Consider the following 19,647-nt stretch of genomic DNA (forward strand, 5'->3'; position numbering starts at 1 on the left):
AGACATCTTTGAATATAAATATTTGCGTTTAAGGCTTCGCCTCGAACAACACCAATGTAAGGCTGTGAGATAAAGCCAGCCTCAGAAATTGCATGCCATACCAAAATTTTGTCCTCAAATTTTTTCTTACTTTTGAATTTTATTTCATCAGGTACATTTTCGTAATCGTTCGTGTAAAACCCATCGTTACCCTTCATCTCAGAGTTGGACAAAGTAAAATATTTTTCATCGTCCATCACGATCAACTTGTTGACGAAATGCACTCGCCTTAACGCGCGGCAACATCTCGGAATTCTCTCTAATTGATCCTCTGTGTATTTTGGATCTTTCCTTCTTTTCCGGTGGATAATATTGTTACTCGATAGGGTCCTGTATACTGTAGTCTGTCCAACATGAAATCTTCTGGCCAGTTTTCGCTGTGAGATCCCAATTTTGTTCTTAGCTGCTTCAATCAGTCTTGCCTCTCTTATATGGTTCAAAATCCGCGGTCGGCCACTTTTACGCAAGTTAACACATGATATCCCTTCTTCACATTCTATGATTGTGCGATAAATTGTCGATTTGCTTATGTTTTGATCTCGATAAATATTAACGATATCTCGTTTCGACATTCGCCCAACCATATTATAAACACCTCGACAAATATCAATTTTATAAAACATTTTGCAGAGCACAAACCAAAATATTCTGCTTTGTTTATTAAATGTCAATAACTGATGACATTTCAATTCCATGGCCTTCTTTGTTAAATGCATTTTGCTTCTCAATCAGACCAGGTGAAATTTTTCCCAAAACTTTAGGACCATAGGTTAGTAGTGAGGATGATTTGGAGCTATTAGCCGAACCTAGGGTGAAAAACCAGAATTATTTAGGTAGATTGGTCTTTATTTTAAATTTGTGCAAACCACTGATTAATAATTAAATAAATAAAATAAAAAAAAAATAAATTGTCACCAAATTATTTCAGTTGTCAGAAAATTGTTCCAACATCAGTTTACAAATTCCCGTCATCAGACGATACAAATGATGAATTGCGTGCAATTAACACTGTGTCATCCGCATATCTCAAATTATTAATATTGACGCCATTCATTTTTATATTTAATACGTATTTATATCTATGTAGTTATAGGTATGTTATTATGTACAATGAAATAAGAGAAATGAACAAATTAAAGAAATTAAGGACAATAATGTTAATAACAGTAAAAGATTAAAAGAGTGGTAGCAAAAATCAGAATTAAAATAGATAAACATAATAAAATTAGAAACAATAACATAAAATAATAAAATTTAAAGTTTAGATGGAAAAAAATAATTACAAATTACAACTCTATGTCACTATCGCTGTCATCTTCAGTAGAATCGTCATCATCTAATGTTATAATTATTGGTTTAATATGTGAGCTTAATGTTCTGTAATGATCTTCCGTTTTTATAACACGTGAAACACAATTTTGCCACAGTGTTGGGGAAATCTTTTTTATTTCTTCTACAACATGTGATACCGATTGGCTACTAAATTTGGAACAGCAGTTGTTTCGCCGTATACTTCCCTAAGTTGGCTCCAGATTAATTCAATAGGGTTGAAAACTCAGTAATAAGGAGGTAATCGCAACATAATATGACCATCACGTTTGGCTAATTTGTCTATAACAAATTGTTTCTCAAATACTTTTGTGTGAAGAACTTTCAACATTTCTTTTTTTGTGTATGTTTCTTCAAAGTACAAATCATTTTCATACAAAAAATCGGATATTTGTTTTTTCGTCGAGCCTACACTGGGGATTTTTCTATTTTGTTCACTGTGAAACGTCGCGTTATCCATTACAATGACACTTTTTGGAGGCAAATTTGGCAACACTCTCTTTTCAAACCATTCCTTAAACAAGTTACTCATCATATTTTCATGGTAATCCAGCTTTGAATCTTTAATGTTTTTTACCGATAGTAAAAAGCTTTCTCCTCTAAGCCAGCCATTTTTGGATCCAATGTTCAGAATAATTATTCGCTGACCTCTGTTAATTGGATAATTGGGTGCACACTTAATAGAGTCGTCGGTTCAACCTTTTTGAGCAGTATCGTGGGTATCGAACCATGTTTCATCTAGATAAAATATCGGTCTTCCTTCATCTCTAAATTTAGATATAGCATCCAAGTATTCGTTTCTCCAGTTAATAAGTCGAGGGGAATCCATTATTGATGAGCGCTTATTCATTTTCTTGTTTCGAAAACCAATGTGATTCAAAAACCTTGATAAAGTTAAAGGCGAATATGTAATAGAATAGTCTTTAACAAGTTGATCGTAGATCATACTAAGCTTTGGAACTAGGTTCCTTGAATAGAAATTATAAACTGCTCTTCTAATTACCTCAGCGTCTTTTTCATTTACTGCGTTATATGTAAAAAAGTCACTCCGCTTTTTACGAGGTTGAATTCTATCTGTAACAATTTTCCACACTGTTGTATATGGCATCCTTGTCAATCGAGATGTTGCCTTGATGAGAAGTTTACCGTCTTCTGGATTTGGATTATCTTCTTTTACTGTTTGATAAACATTCGTAATAATTTCTTTGGCATCATCAGATAAATGTAAACGTGTTTTACACTTATCACTAGCTTCACCGATTCCTGACATTTTACTTGAATAGTCGTGACCTAACCATCGATCTAAATGCAAGAAAATAACTGCCTGAATGTGCAAATGTCAAACTTAAATATGTTCGCCCCCTTTCATAATGTTTCATAAATTATGTTTTCTAGTTAAATAAATGATACCTAATTATACCTAAATACCTATTAGCACGAGAATTATAATGTGTAAAGCTATAGAATAATAATAAGAGGTATACTTTATCTTTAACTAATATACTTGCTAATGATTTTTTAATTTTCTTTTATTTAAAGATAGAAAGCTTCATTATCGAAAGTCCATTTTATTTAAAGTGAAAACGACACAAAACATAATATTCTAACTCCATAAAATTCAAGTAATGAGCCCGTTGAACATGAAGTGGTATAGTGAAAGTGGAAATTTTCATCAAAAAAGAATGGTTAAAATTGAAGGTGTTGTCATCGATACTATACTGTACGATTGGTTTTGTAAAGTGAGACGTACGAACATTCCGTTATCTGAATCGATAATAAAAAAAAGAGCTTTGGAGGCGGCGAAAGAACTCAATTTGAATTTTAAGGCTTCCAATGGTTGGCTTGACAAGTTTTGCTTAAAACATAACATTAAATTTAGAACAATTTCTGGAGAAGCTGCAAATTTTAACCTTGACGACGTTTCAGATTGGCAAAGAAAACTGCCAAATTTATTAAGTGACTATTTACCTGAAGATATTTATAACGCTGACGAGACTGGTCTGTATTATCGAGCTTTACCAAGTAAAACTTTTACATTTTGTAATGAAAAGTGCGCTGAGGGTAAACCTGATAAGGAAAGACTGACCGTATTATTGTTTGCAAATTTAAATGGGGAAAAAGAAAAACCTTTGGTGATTGGTAAAAGTAAACATTCTCGATGTTTTAAAAATTTTCGTGTTGATAAACTCCGACTGGTACTACAACAAGAAGGAATGGATGTCCAGAGATATCATGACAGATTGGCTGTACAAATTTGACAGAAAAATGCAACGTCAAAAAAGAAAAATTCTCGTATTCCTAGACTACGCAACATCATATCCGGATATTCAGTTATCTAATATATCAGCACATTGTCAACCGTTACACTAAAGAATAATTAAAAACTTTAAATCCTTGTATAGAAAGTTTTTGATGAGAAGAATGTTATTATCTATAGAACATTCTTTATCAACGGTTGAACTGGAGAAGTCCATAACGATTGCTAACGCCTTAATTTGGATTGTGGCAGCATGGAGAGATGTTTCAACCAAAACAATTGAAAAGTGTTTCATTAGGTGCGGTTTTTTAAAAAATGATAGTAATGGAGAAGAAATTGTGAAAAGTCTGGAGCTACGAGACCTGGAAGATGATTTGCCGTTATCAACCTTTTGCGAAAGTCATGGAGTTGAAAATTTTTTTAGCTACCTAGAGATTGATGCAGCCTTTCCGAAGCCAAAACTTACTAATTTGTATATGTAAAGTTGATGCAAGAGTAAGTTAAAAAATATCTGATGTAATTCTAAATGTTGTGTCAGAAATTGTGAAAAATAATGCTTAAAACAAAAAACCAACCAAAATTGGTGATTAAATTTAAATTGTTTTTATTGGAAATTAGGGTGGAAAAAATAGACATCGATAGAAAAAATTAGCGTGTGTATTGCCGTGCTAAAATTGTTATTACATTGCTTACAAAAGAACAAATATGGAGGAGATATGTGTTCGGACAGATGACATAAAATGGCAGGCAAACTTTTATTACAGTGTTGCCAGACATAAAGCTTAAAATATTAAATTGAACATAAATTCCTCCCTTTGAAGAGAATCTTCAAAGTTAAACCAATTTATAAAACTAATACAACAATGTCACTATAGTGTCTCATTTTCCAATGGTAGTGGACACAAATGTCTAACAGAACGAGTCACTACACGAGTGGCGGTTTTCACTTCTGCGACTCTGGAGATGCCGTCCTTTCCTGGAATTAATTGAAGAATTCGCCCCATAGGCCATTGACATGGCGGCTACTGATCATTTTTAATTAAAACTAATGTTCCAACTTTGACTGATGTGGGTGGATCCTTCCATTTATATTGTACATGTAGTTGAGAAATATACTCCTGCTTAAATCTCGTCCAAAATTGGTGGTACATACGCTGAAGCTCTTGTGGTTTAGTTAATCAATTCAATTGAACTTCTGATAGGTCAGGATCCGGAAGTGTAGTTATAGGACGACCAATAAGAAAATGGGAAGGAGTAACAGGTTCAATATCATTGGGATCATTAGATAGGGCATACAGTGGGCGTGAGTTTAGGATACCCTCAATTTGAACAATTAGAGAATTGAAATCTTCATAAATAAATTGTTTATTTACCATAATGCGTTTTAGGTGGTGCTTTATACTTTTTAGTCCTTGGGCCCCCGTCTAAAATTTTTTTTATGAACACACTCTCCAAATTTTTTTCAGTTGTTATTTGGGTGGAGTCGGACAAATTTAGAGACTGGCGCTATATGGTAGTGGGGCGTTTGTCTGTGAAACTGTCAGGAACATGTTAATTTTATGTAAAAAAAAAATTTACGACCACATTGGTCATTTTATTTTTACCAATAGTTTTTATTATAAAAACACCGAAAAACATGCTCTCGGACAAAAGTAATGGGCCATTTGGCGCGTCGGACTCTCTAAACATGTCAAATTTATGAAAAAAAAAAAAATTATTACCACACAGCTGTTTTTAACACAATTCATCATAAAAACTGTTTAAAAAATTATGGCAACCTTGTCGGACAATTTTCACGGGGCATGTGCGCAGTCGGACGCGCCAAAGATGTCAATTTTATGCAACATTTTTACTTACAACCATTTTTCCGACAAAAAAAAGGAGGTTGTAAGTAATTATATTTTAAACCAAAAAATCAAATTGTGTGACAAAAATATTGGGGCAAATCGATAGTCGGACCAAAAAGCGGAATTTTTATTCGTAATCGATGTCTTTAATCCATGTATGGTTCGTGTATCCCTTATTTTTACAACCATTTTTCAGACAAAAGTAGGGGGTTACAATTAATTACATTTTTAAATAAAAAATCTAATTGTCTGACGAAAATATTGGGGCAAACGAACAAAAAAATAAATTCTTATTGGATATCGCCGTTCTTAAACTGTAAAGGTGAGTTAATACATATTATTTTATGCATTCATATATAGTGAAAAAAATTTATTTAATGTAATAATATATTGACAAAAACATTATTATTAGAACAAAAATTCAATTAATAATTATCATCCTCATCAGAGCCTTCGCAGTCACTGGCGGATAAATCCCCTATCTCTTCGTCTTCACTTTCATCGGAAGATCTATTTGCCTCCCAATCATTCGGATCATTAGAAATGGATCCTGTAAATTAAACAATACATAATAAATTTAATGGAATCTTTTGAAAGCGATTCAACTGAAATAATTTAAAAAAATAACTTATTAGAACTAATTGTTTTCATCATTATTTTTATTTTCTCGACAATTTCTCTATATGTAGAGTCATTTGCACTTTAATGTTTACACAAAAAACACTGCATTTTTAAATTATTAAAACCATTAAAGCCACTATACTTTACAACTTTTTTATAAAATATTAAATAATCTTAGAAACTAGAATGAAAACGTGCAAGCGTGAGAATCAATGGAAAAAAACTAAGGTGTGCTCTATATATTACATGATACCTCGTAGCAAATGCTCCGAAATGAAATTGGAGAGAGGGAATTTATTTTGGAGCTACAAGGTTACATAGCTCACCTGGCCTGTGGCACTTTCTATGTGTATAAAATATTCAAATGCATATTAAAATGTATAGAAAACGTTGTGTACGTATCTGTGACCTTAGAACAATTGCTGATTTTACTAATTTATATTTTTTGGAGATTTTTGTTGTAAAAACAACATTTTATATTAATTTCAGTTTATTTTTCGTTTCCACAAATGTTGAATTTTATCTTAGCAACAGACTGTATTTGACAGACTGTCAAAAGTGCGGTAAAAAAAGTGCATTTAGTTTTCTCTATAGTCGCGCGCCCCTAAAACGCCGGTATAAAAATGAACAATTTATTAAAGCTAACTCTTTATTTAGTAATAGTGCCTTTGTAAATATTTTCTCGGTATTAAATGTGTAGTATCGATTAATTACGCTTATTTTTCTCTAAGTACAAACCCCTACAAAACCAAACACATACTGAACCATCACCGTGAAGTCTGCTTATCTATATCGAAGGAAACTCTTGTACAGTCCATGGTCCTAAAATATTTGGTACTGTACACGCACGGGGAAAGGAATTTAATAAGCTTTCTCCCGAACAATTGTAGGAGATCAATCAAAGTTCCAACATTATTTTTGGTCCTTCGAGCCGGATTTTGTGTTTGGTGATCGCGTTATTTGTACTTTACTCTTAGGTTTGCATATTTATATAAATGTGATTAAAAGACCCTCGAAAAGACTAATGTGTCGCGATAAACTCTAAAACAAAAGGACAGAAGTGAATTTTATCTGGTGTTTGTGCCTGTTGCTGTAAACTACTGGACAAATTGGGTGAGATTTTTCCATATTATAATTTCGCTTATGCACAAAGTGAACCGCTTTTCAAAAAGACTATCTCTTTAAAAAATTTATTAGTAGACATTTGTAGACATTTACCGCGTGTGCGAAAAATTTAATTGAAAAGTAAACTCTCAGTGTAATTTAAGACATTTATCGCGTTTTAATAAACTATAAACTCTCTCGTTGTGTGCTCTACAGGTTATTATAATATAAACATTATTGACTCTATTTTCGCCGTGTGATACAGATATTAGTATATAATATAAACATTAATTTCTCTAAAGAATTCGGTGTTTGCACGGCCTTAGGCATTTGTTTTTGGAGTAGTACCTTTTGTTAAAGTCAAAATGGAAGATCTCAAGAAGAAGAGAAAACCACTGAAGGCCAAGATTACCAGAATAGCGAACTGGTTACTAGAAAACGCAGATGCAGAAACTGACGGTCTCCAGTTTCAACTCAGACACACCGAATTGAAAACGTGTTATCTGAAATATGAAGACGTGATGGATCAGATTGAAGAAATCGATGAAACCGATTCTGAAACAGAAGACAGGGTACTGATGGAGGAAAAATACTTTTCTACACTAGCTGGACTGCAGCATAAGATAGAAGCCTTAAAGTTACCCTCCCACTCACTCAGCTCAAACTCTACTCCACCAACTGTAGCCACTGCTAAGGTTAGGTTGCCGGAAATCACGATGCAGGTATTCTCAGGAAACTTCGCCGATTGGAACGCGTTTTATCAGCTATTTGAAACGCTAATAATCAATAATGTGGAGCTAAACAATGTGCAAAAATTTATATATCTGAAATCTTTCTTAAAAAATGAACCTTTACATTTGATAGAAAATATAGAAGTTGTAGAAGAAAATTTCCGGATCGCTTTGGACACGCTTAAGAATAGATACGAAAATAAATCGCGTGTGATTAGTTTACACATCCAAAAATTGTTAAAGGCTCCATCTTTAGCTAAAAGTAACGCAAAATCATTACGAGAATTTTTAACTCTTTGTAAACAAACTTTACTTGCTCTTAAAAATATGTCTGTACCTATCGAACATTGGGATTTACTATTGATCGAAGTATTTTTACAAAAATTAGATTTCGCGACGCATAGGTCATTTGAGTATGAAATAGATTCAAAGGCTTTACCTACTCTCTCACAGTTTTTTAGTTTTCTCGAGAAAAAATGTGATATACAAGAAAAATTAAACGTTTCTGATAATGATAAAAAATTTAATAAACCTCAATTAAAAACATCTTTGTTTTCATCAGTTAATTTACAAACAAACTCGTTTTCGGATACTAATTGTATATGTTGTAAAAGTAATTCTCATAAAATTTATCAGTGTAATGATTTTAAATGTCTCTCTTTACAGGAAAGATTTAATTTTGTAAAAGGTAAGAAACTTTGTTGGAATTGTTTGGGTAATAAACATTTTTCTCAAGATTGCAACTCTTCACGCTCATGTAGTATATGTAAGAAAAGACATCACTCGCTCTTGCATAGTACCTCTGAAAATGTCTCTTCCTCTAGGAACACGAATAGGCAATCTTTCTCGATTGATCGCAACGCTCAAGCTCCCAAACAGTCTCAAGGCTCTTCCAGTCGTGTTGCTCACACATCTACTCCGCCTTCATATAATTCTCATACCCAAAACGAAGCTTCTACCAGTTCGTTCAAACCTCCTTTAGAAGTACAAAATACTTCAGATTCTCATACAGCCACTTCTCTCTCTGCTTTATCAGTTAAAACTGATGTATTGTTGGCTACCGCTTTAGTGACAGTGTATTCTAAAGATGGCAGACCTATGCATGCCAGGGCGCTCCTAGATAATGGGAGTCAACATTCGTTCATTTCTCGTGATTTGGTTGAGAAGTTAAACCTCACCCCTTATTTTAAACAGTTACAGATATCAACCATATCCGAAAACACCTCAATGTCAAATCAAATGATTAACATAGAATTTTTTCCCTATAATGTGAAGGATAGAAGTTTCAAAACTTCTTTTGCTGTACTTGATAGTATAACCTGTAGGCTTCCTAAAGCTACCCTAGATAGAAGCAAAATAAATGTTCCACCTAATCTCACTCTCGCAGATCCCTCGTACTCTGTTCCCGGTAAAATTGATTTGCTTCTAGCTGGCGACATCTATAGCGAATTATTGACTGATGGATTCATTCGTTTAGGAAAGAATCTTCCCATTCTTCAGAATACCCACTTAGGTTATGTTATTTTTGGTACTATTCCCCCTCATGTCTTTCATCGGAGTTCAAACTTGGCTATTTCTCAGTCAAATGTTTCTCTCTTTGTTCAGTCCGAATCCGAAGAGAATAATTTAGATAAATTGATACAACAATTTTTCGAAATTGAAGAAGTTCCCCACGTTAGTAAATTAACCCCCGATGAGGAATTGGCTGAACAAATATTTAATAAAACCACTCGTATTTTACCTTCGGGTCGTTTTCAAGTAAACCTACCACTTGTCTGCGAAAATGCGCATAAAAAATTAGGTGAATCTTTTAAAGTAGCTTTAAAGAGATTTATTAATTTAGAAAATAGGCTCTTAAAAAATGAAAATACATACGCTCAATATAAGTCGTTCATTAGTGAATATCTTTTTCTCGAACATGCTAGAATAGTCCCTCTCTCTCTTACTAATGAAAATTTAGAAAATAAATATTTTCTCCCGCATCACTGTGTAGTAAAGGAAGAATCCTTAACAACAAAACTTAGGGTTGTTTTCGATGGTTCGATGAAAAGCTCTAGTAGTTACTCGTTAAATGATATCCTACTCAAAGGTCCCACTCTTCAACCGGAACTTTTTGATATTTTGCTACGCTTTCGATTATATTCCTTTGTTTTCACAACTGATATACAAAAGATGTACAGACAGGTTAAAATCAATCCTGATCAAACCTTTCTGTTAAACATACTTTGGCGTGACTCCCCGGAAAAAGATATTGAGTGCCTGGAATTGCAAACAGTTACATATGGAACTAAAAGCGCCAGTTTTCAGAGTACTCGCTGTTTAATGGAACTGGCAAATACTCATCAAACTGAATATCCCCTGGCCAGTGACGCTCTTCAAAATAATTGTTATATTGATGACATTCTCTACGGTGCTAATGATGAGCAAACTCTCCTCAAAGCTCACAAGGAATTAACTAGTTTACTTGGAAGAGCATGTATTTCTCTACATAAATGGTGTTCTAACTCGGACTGTTCGTGATTCTGTGGAATCCTGTTCTTGACACGTTTTCAATCTCTCTTCCAGATTTCACCCTAAAGAACTCATACACTAAGAGAGAAGTACTGTCAATGATTGCCCAAATATTTGATCCTCAAGGTCTTATTAATCCCGTTACAGTTGTCGCTAAGCTTATAATGCAAAAGATTTGGATTTCCAAAATCAGTTGGAACGATACCATTGACGCAGATACGTTACATGAATGGCTAAGTTTTATTAGCAGTCTCTCTCATTTTAAGGACTTAAGTATACCTAGATGTCTCTTTTTAAGTCAAGAAATCACTGGTGTTGAGATTCACTCATTCTCAGATGCAAGTTTAAAGGCTTATGGAGCTTGTATCTACTTACGTGTGACCTATAAATCAGAACAGGTGTCTTGTTCCCTTCTAGCATCTAAGAGTCGCGTTGCTCCTTTAAAACCCTTGACCCTTCCAAGATTGGAACTCATGGGTGCTCTATTGTGTAGTAAACTCACAGCAAAGATTGCTAATATTGTTAAAGAAAAGTTATCTCAATTAGACTCTAGAAATATGTGGTCGGATTCAGAAATTGTTCTCGTTTGGCTTCGTTCACATCCTTCTCGTTGGACCCAATTTGTAGCAAATAGGGTTGCACAAATTTTAGATAATTCTCCTAATGCTCACTGGAGGCACGTACGATCCAAAGAGAATCCTGCCGACATATTCTCCCGAGGAATGCTACCTCTGAATTAATAAATTCGTCCTTATGGTTTCATGGTCCTCCATTTTTAAATCAACTTCGGTTGGATTTATTGAAATACAACCCAAAGGGGTATACTTCCAAGTTGCCTGAAGAAAGGAAAATCATTCTCCACGCTCGAAATGATCAAATAGATTTCTTCACCTCACTTTCTGATAGGTTCTCCAATTTTTCAAAGTTTGTAAGAACTTTAGCCTATATGTTTAGATTTGCTAATAATGCTAAACCGCTTTCTCGCAAGTTAACTAATACCCTTGAAGTCAGCGAACTTCAAAACGCTGAACTTAAGATTATTAAGATGCTTCAGTATTCCAACTTCTCGAGTGAGATTTCTGAGCTTAAGAAAGGTAAAACTCTATCTAATAAGTGTCTTTTACCCCTAAATCCCTTTTTGGATGAGAATGAAATGCTCCGGGTGGGAGGTCGCCTCAGAAACTCAGACGTTACCTTTGATCAAAGATACCCTCTTCTCCTCCCCTCAAAAAATCGTGTAGTTCGTCTCATCCTCCACAGAGAACATGTCAGACTCTGTCACTCAGGTCCTCAAAATACTTTGTCACAAATTCGTCTCAAATATTGGCCTTTAAATGGACTACGAGAAGTCAAGAAGGTCACTCATCAATGTATGGTTTGTTTTAAGTTTCGTGCCAAACCCGCTACCCAGATCATGGCAGATCTACCAAAAGAACGTTTAAACTCCTCTCGAGTGTTCGCTCACGTCGGATTAGATTTTGGCGGCCCCTTTCAGATAAAGTCTTCCAACCTTCGTAAGGCTCCTTTATTAAAATCGTATATTGCTCTTTTCGTTTGCTTGTCGACTCGAGCTGTTCATATTGAAGTCGTTTCCGGCCTCTCTACGGAGACGTTTCTTCTCGCTCTAAAACGCTTTATTAGCCGTAGAGGCCTCCCTCAAACAATATTCAGTGACAACGCCACGAACTTTCTTGGTGCTCGCAACCAGCTGTTTGAACTCTATAAGTTTTTCAAGGAAAAGGAAAGCTCTCGTTCTATTAAGGAATTTTTGGCCTCATCTCATATTCGCTGGAAAACTATAGTTCCTCGAGCCCCTCACCATGGTGGCATTTGGGAAAGTGCTATAAAGAGCGCAAAGCATCATATGCGTAGGCTCCTTGGCAATGTTAAGCTTACGTTCGAAGAATTCACTACAGTTCTCGGTCAAATTGAAGCTGTGCTCAACTCCCGGCCTCTTTGCTCCCTTTCAAATGACCCCTCCGATTTTACGTATCTTACTCCTGGACACTTCTTGATTGGACAATCTCTTACGTCCTTTCCTGAAAAAGATGTGATCCACATTCCTGAAAACAGATTGAATTTATGGCAACATTTGTCCAAACTCCAACAAGTGTTTTGGAAAAAATGGTCTATCGACTATTTGAATAGACTTCAAAATCGCCCTAAATGGTTTCTCCCTCATAAAAACCTAGAACCTAACGATCTCGTGTTGCTGATTAAAGACAACACTCCTCCTCTTCATTGGGTACTAGCAAGAGTTATTGAGGTCTTTCCCCGAAAAGATGGGAGAGTAAGAATTGCCTCTGTGAAAACTAAAGATGGAGTCTTCAAGCGCTCTATTACAAAATTGTGTCCTCTACCCAATGACGATTTAATTTAAGTTAGTATAAGATGATAATTGTAATGTATTTTTTCTTCCGCATGCTCTCTTGGCATAATATAATCTGTTTATTTGTGTTAAAGCCAGCGCTTCAACGGGGGCGAGTATGTTGTAAAAACAACATTTTATATTAATTTCAGTTTATTTTTCGTTTCCACAAATGTTGAATTTTATCTTAGCAACAGACTGTATTTGACAGACTGTCAAAAGTGCGGTAAAAAAAGTGCATTTAGTTTTCTCTATAGTCGCGCGCCCCTAAAACGCCGGTATAAAAATGAACAATTTATTAAAGCTAACTCTTTATTTAGTAATAGTGCCTTTGTAAATATTTTCTCGGTATTAAATGTGTAGTATCGATTAATTACGCTTATTTTTCTCTAAGTACAAACCCCTACAAAACCAAACACATACTGAACCATCACCGTGAAGTCTGCTTATCTATATCGAAGGAAACTCTTGTACAGTCCATGGTCCTAAAATATTTGGTACTGTACACGCACGGGGAAAGGAATTTAATAAGCTTTCTCCCGAACAATTGTTGGAGATCAATCAAAGTTCCAACAATTTTAATTTTAAAATTTTTAAAAAATAGATATTTAAACTACAGGAACAAGTAAATTTAATACATATAATATGTATTATAGAAAATCATAAGCATAAACTCACCTTTACAGTTTAAGAACGGCGATATACAATAAGAATTTATTTTTTTGTTAGTTTGTCCCAACATTTTTGTCGGACAATTAGATTTTTTTATTTTAAATATAATTATTTACAACTTCGTATAAGTATCGGAAAAATGGTTGTAAAATTAAGGCATGCACAAACCCTGTGTAATTTAGACATATGCATTTCCAAAAAAAATTACTTTTTTTTTAATTGTATCAAAATGCCACATTGTTTTTGTCGGACAATTAGATTTTTTTTATTTTAAATATAATTATTTACAACTTTGTAGAAGTGTCGGAAAAATGGTTGTAAAATTAAGGCATGCACAAACCCTGTGTAATTTAGACAGATGCATTTCCAAAAAAAAATTACTTTTTTTTAAATTGTATCAATTAGCCCCATTGTTTTTGTCGGACAAATGATTTAATATGCATTATACATGCAAACAAACAGAAAAAAAAACAAACATCTGTGGTAATAAATAAAAATGTTTCATAAAATTGACATCTTTGGCGCGTCCGACTGCGCACATGCCCCGTGAAAATTGTCCGACAAGGTTACCATAATTTTTTAAACAGTTTTTATGATGAATTGTGTTAAAAACAGCTGTGTGGTAATAATTTTTTTTCCATAAATTTGACACGTTTAGAGAGTCCGACGCGCCAAATGGCCCATTACTTTTGTCCGACAACATGTTTTTCGGTGTTTTTATAATAAAAACTATTGATTAAATTAAAATGACCAATGTGGTCGTAAATTTTTTTACATAAAATTAACACGTTCCTGACAGTTTCACAGACAAACGTCCCACTACCATATTGCGCCAGGCTCTAAATTTGTCCGACTCCACCCAAATAACAACTGAAAAAAGTTTGGAGAGTGTGTTCATAAAAAAAAATTTAGACGGAGGCCCAAAGACTATTTTACTGCAGCCTCCCAAAGACCTCTAAAGTTAGATCTATAAGGAGGTATAAAATGCCACCTAATGTTTTTATGAGAAGAATAGTTGCTTATTTGAGTTTGATTAGCATACAAAAATTGACCTAATTCATTTAACTCATTTTATTCTCATTCAGAATTATTTTATTATATTGAGTATTTAACTCATCAGAATAAATATCGGATGGTACTCCTCTACGCGAAATAAATCTCCTAAGACAAGATAATTAATTTTAAAAACTCTTTACATGTATATATAGTATGCTCACCTTTACATAGATTGCATTTAATTGCATTTATTGATAAATTTACTTGAGAACGTGGGTAAAACTCCCTAGGTGGTTTATTAAATTGATTTGATATCTTTGTATTAGAATGAGGCTCCTCTATAGACTCTAATATATCTTGTCTTTCTTTTAAAAATTCAAGAAATTCTGATGATGTAGGCATATCCGATTTTGTATGGAACTCTTTCCACTTATTTTGATTAATTTTGTCTAGCTTGTAGTAAATTACATTAATTATAACCATGTCCCATAGTACATCTTTAGTTAATTGCATGAGTAACTAAACTAGTAAATAAATTGCAATGAGTATTTATAGGATTAACATTACTGTTTGAAACTGAAACATTGTTGGAATTATTTTTGTCTATGAAAGTTTTTAAATATGCAACAACACTATAAAATTTATTTTCAAATTGTTCCCGTTCGTCAAATTGTTCATCTAATTCTGATTCATCGCACTTTTGCTCAATTAATTGTTGTATTTGTTCAAGTTCATTAATTAAATTAATATTATTGTTGTATTCATAATTGAATGTCGGCTATATCAGCTATAATTGTTGCATCTCTAATCTTTGTTATGTGGTTTTGTAAAATTGTTAACTTTTTCTTAATTGACCCACGAGTTCGTTTTAAAGTATCTAGATATCTAAAGTCTCTGCCTGATAATGCCATTTTGTATGAATTTTTTATGTAAATTAGTGTTAATAGTTTATAGTAGGTACCTACTTAAAAATAATTCAAATCGAAAATATCCCAAAGCTCAACCTTAGATAATGTAAATGGCTAGGAAAGAATTGATATTGATATTTTAAAGGTTTAATGATAGTATGAGTTGGTATGAACATGGAATGGACTGATCTTAATTGTTCCTTGTATGGCGTGATGGTGATTCTCGTTCTCGCTTTTATATACTAGTAAACTTGTTTTCCACCCAATCCGGCTCGAAGGACCATGATTAAATTTAAATTGTTTTTATTGGAAATTAGGGTGGAAAAAATAGACATCGATAGACAAAATTAGCGTGTATATTGCCTTGAAGAGTATGGAGGAGATATGTCTTCCGACAGTTGACATACAAATGACAGGCAAACTTTTATTACAGTGTTGCCAGACATAAAGCTTAAAATATTAAATTGAACAATTGGTTTGATTTTAAGAAGTAATACCTTCCTTTTTACATTAGTATTTTATTTGTTTTATTTGTGTATATGCTTATGCAAATATGTACGAAAAGTATAATTAAAGATCAAGCAAATCGAAACCTCTTTTTATTTCAATTGATTAAGCGCTAACTCTACACAACGGACAATTATTTCCCTGTTGATGCCCGTTATGGAGAAGTTTCACTGTAGTAGTAATGTCGTTAACACGTACCTGGAAAGTCTGTTTAAAATTATATCATCTTGGTTTAACAACTTAGTTGAAGATATTTAAAATATTTTTTAATGACAATAATGACGCATAGGTAAATTGTTAAAAACAATTGTTGAGCAAAAAAGCGAGACATTCTACATTAAGACAGACTTAACAAAAAATATTTTGACTGTATTTCAGATCTGGCCTCAGATAGAAGACACTCTTAAAAAACAAGAAGCAATTGGTCCTTATTTAACGCTACGGTGTCAAATTCACTTGGATCATGTTACTCAAGTCAAATCTGAGGAAGATTTTTTAAAATTGCCAGAAGGCGGTTGTGCATTGAAATGTGAGGCTCAATTAAAATGTGGCCACTTTTGTACAAGAATATGTCACGTTTTAGATAGAGATCATGCGGACTATAATTGCAGACAACCATGTACAAGGTATTTTTTTTTTATTTTTAAATCTTTTTCTTAAAACAAGGTTTACTCTTAAAATACAAATACAAATAATCTTGTGTAAAATAGTTTAAAAATTATTAAAGAATTTCTAAATTACTTAAAATTTTTTTTTCTCATTTCTCAAAAATGTTGCAGTTATTTTGTGGGCATCCATCTATAATCTGTTCATGTATAAAATGATATCATTAAGGTTGATCTGCACCTCCTCAAAAGACAAACTATACATTCAAAAATTTGTGTTTTCGTTTTCGAAAATGTCAAATGTTTTCGTTTTCGAAAAAACTCCAAAAAACTACTTTTTTTCCAAGTATAAAGCGGAAAAACCAAACATACAATTTTGTTAATTTTCTTACAGCATAAAGATATAATCTTATGATTTTTTTAAAGAATTTTAAATATACAGTTTTGCCACAATAGGAAAAAATATTTCCGGCTTATAATAAAGCTACCGGTAAGAAACCGGAAAAAAATTTAATAACATATATAAAACTGTAGAAGTTGAAAATAATTGCAATGAAACGTTGAATATTTTTTCCTAAACATGTAAAAAATCTCGTTAAACAAGAATTATATCTTGAACTACCGCCATCAAATTGTATTGTATTGTAAAGCGGTGGCTTCATCTGAAACATCGGTAATATTTATCATCGATAAATAGCATTACTTTCGGCTTTAAAACGCTTCAATCGAAACATCATACTAACAGGGTTGCCATAGCAATTACTTTGTACAACACTTTGGCAGATTACAACAAAATTTAATAAGAATGTTATCGATTTGAATTTTGAACTGGCTGTACAAAAAGGGTGTACATATGTGAAATTATGAATATAATTTCAGTGTATGAGGACTGTATTACATAGGGCTGGTTCAAATAAATTAGGATATGTGGTAAAAGTTTATACAGATTATAGCAAATTAAGTTTATACAAAGTCTTACCAATTCTTCTGCTGCACACACACACTCACGGTATTTAGAGGCTTTCAGTCGCGGTTGTTCTTCATACGGGGAATCTGTCCGGGTACCGGTTTCTGAACACGTGTTTCGCGGTACTAACACTGAGATCACGAGATATAACACATTTGCGTCTGTACACGATTTAAAATAGTATTTGCGGTATTTTTCGCCTGACTATAAGAGATAATTAGAGTGGAGAAAAAGCGCGGTAAGTCTTTACCAAGCGATAGGTAACAAGCTAGAGAGATTATACGCCTGCCTAGCGAGACTCAGCAGACGAAAGAGCCAACGACTGTCCCTAGTGACAGTCAACAATCAAGAGAGAGTCTTTCTTCTTGCTATTTTAAAACTGTCTGTATTTCTAAAGGAGGGGAGGTTGAACTGGAATAGGAAGGGTTATCAAGGGTTGGACTAAGGTAATGATTGTAGAATTGTGGTAGAAGGATAGTTAATAATACAGCGAAAAATGACACGATTTTTCGCATGTGAAAAAATTGAACACTGGCCATGCTGAAACTTACAGAATAGTAGATATTGTAACTTTTGTTTTGAAAGTACGATGTCATAAAATTTACGCTCTACAAGTAATATATCTATAAAAAAATCTATAACCTACTTAGTTTTAAAAACCTATTTAGGCGTTTTTAATTAATTCTATTTTAGTATTTATAAATAATAGTGTTCCTTGCATAACGTATTAGTGGTAATTTTTATATTAGTATTCGCATTAATTTTAGTGTTTTTTGAAAAGAATAGTAGGAGAGTAGGAATAGTACGAATTCACTTAACAGTATTATTTTGTAGTGTAGCTACTAGTCAAAACTCTTTATTTTCGGTAGTGCAATTAATTGTCTGTCACTATGACGTACAAAGTGTTATTTTGAGATTTTCATTCTTTGTTGTTCCAAAAACAAATTAATTGAGGGTGCAGATTAACCTTAAAGAAGAAGTGAATTTCTTAGAAAGCATTAATATTTATAAATGACATAAAATTTCTCATTGTCAATTATTTTATTTAAAATTGACATATATGTCTATTTAGATCTTTATTTTCTTTTGGACGTACGTAGAGCAAAATTTGCCAAAATTGTTGCCGACCTTGATAGGAAAAGTCGATTTCCGGTGACACCTTTACCGAATATTCCCAAATCACTAAATACAAAGGCGATAAACAATAGAATGATCAGCATTGTCTACGCAATTGAACTTATAGGAATATGTGAAAAGTGTATATTTATATAGGTATATAAATCTAAATCCAAAATTACCTAACTTATGAAAATTAACATTTTTATTTAAGATTGGGATGTTATCAATATGTCTGAGGCGACCATTTTGAACATCTTCTTCTTACGGTGCCTATTCATTACGGATGTTGGACACTAGCATGGCTATTTTGACTTGGTTGACTGCTGCCCTAAAAAGTTCGGTAGACTATAAAGCCAGGGCAGTTTTCTTCTTCCTGGACCTAGGAATGGTTAAGTGCTATGTTTGGCCCGTACTTTTTATAGTACAGAAGTGTGGACGCTAAAAGTATCGATCATGAATAAAATTGAAACATTGGAAATGTGGGTTCATAGACGAATGTTAAAGATACCTTGGACAAGAACGAAAACTAATCAAGAATTACTAAGGAGCGTCAACCAAGATAGAGAACTGCTAAAGACTGTTAAACATCGAGAAATGTCTTATCTTGGACATATATTAAGGTGAAGTCGATATAAAATATTACAACTGATCCTTAAAGGCAAAATAGAGGACCGTAGAGGTGTAGGAAGAAAACAAGTTTCTTGGTTAAAAAATATTCGTGAATGGACACAGATATCAAATGCAGGACAATTATTCCATATTGCTGAAGATCGAGAAGCCTTCGCAATGGTGATCGCCAACGTCGGATAATTCTGATATGGCACCCGAAGAAGAAGACATGTCAATTTCCGCTTATTCATTCGTGTTTAGTGGCAACTTCAGCAAATTCATTCAAATTTTACAAACATTTGAAAAGGCAACAGTTATTTGAAAAAATGGCACCAATAAAAAAAATCAACTGGTTAAAAACAAGACAAATTATTTTAAAGAGAAAAAACACAAATGACCCAGCTAGAAAAACGCTCCTTGATAGACCCATTAGCCAGAGAAGAAGAGGAAGACCATG

General features: G+C 33.4%; 1 protein-coding gene across 2 annotated transcripts in view; it reads left to right on the plus strand.

The window, feature by feature from the left end:
- Positions 1-19,647, plus strand: part of LOC140439622 (NFX1-type zinc finger-containing protein 1-like) — a 209,497-nt gene that overhangs the window by 107,635 nt on the left and 82,215 nt on the right. For both annotated transcript variants that reach the window (XM_072529649.1, XM_072529650.1), the window contains one exon: positions 16,269-16,516. In XM_072529649.1, coding sequence (XP_072385750.1) covers positions 16,269-16,516 — 248 coding nt within the window. The remainder of the gene's footprint in view (positions 1-16,268; positions 16,517-19,647) is intronic.

This window comes from Diabrotica undecimpunctata, chromosome 4 (genome assembly GCF_040954645.1).
Source record: "Diabrotica undecimpunctata isolate CICGRU chromosome 4, icDiaUnde3, whole genome shotgun sequence".
Taxonomy (NCBI): domain Eukaryota; kingdom Metazoa; phylum Arthropoda; class Insecta; order Coleoptera; family Chrysomelidae; genus Diabrotica; species Diabrotica undecimpunctata.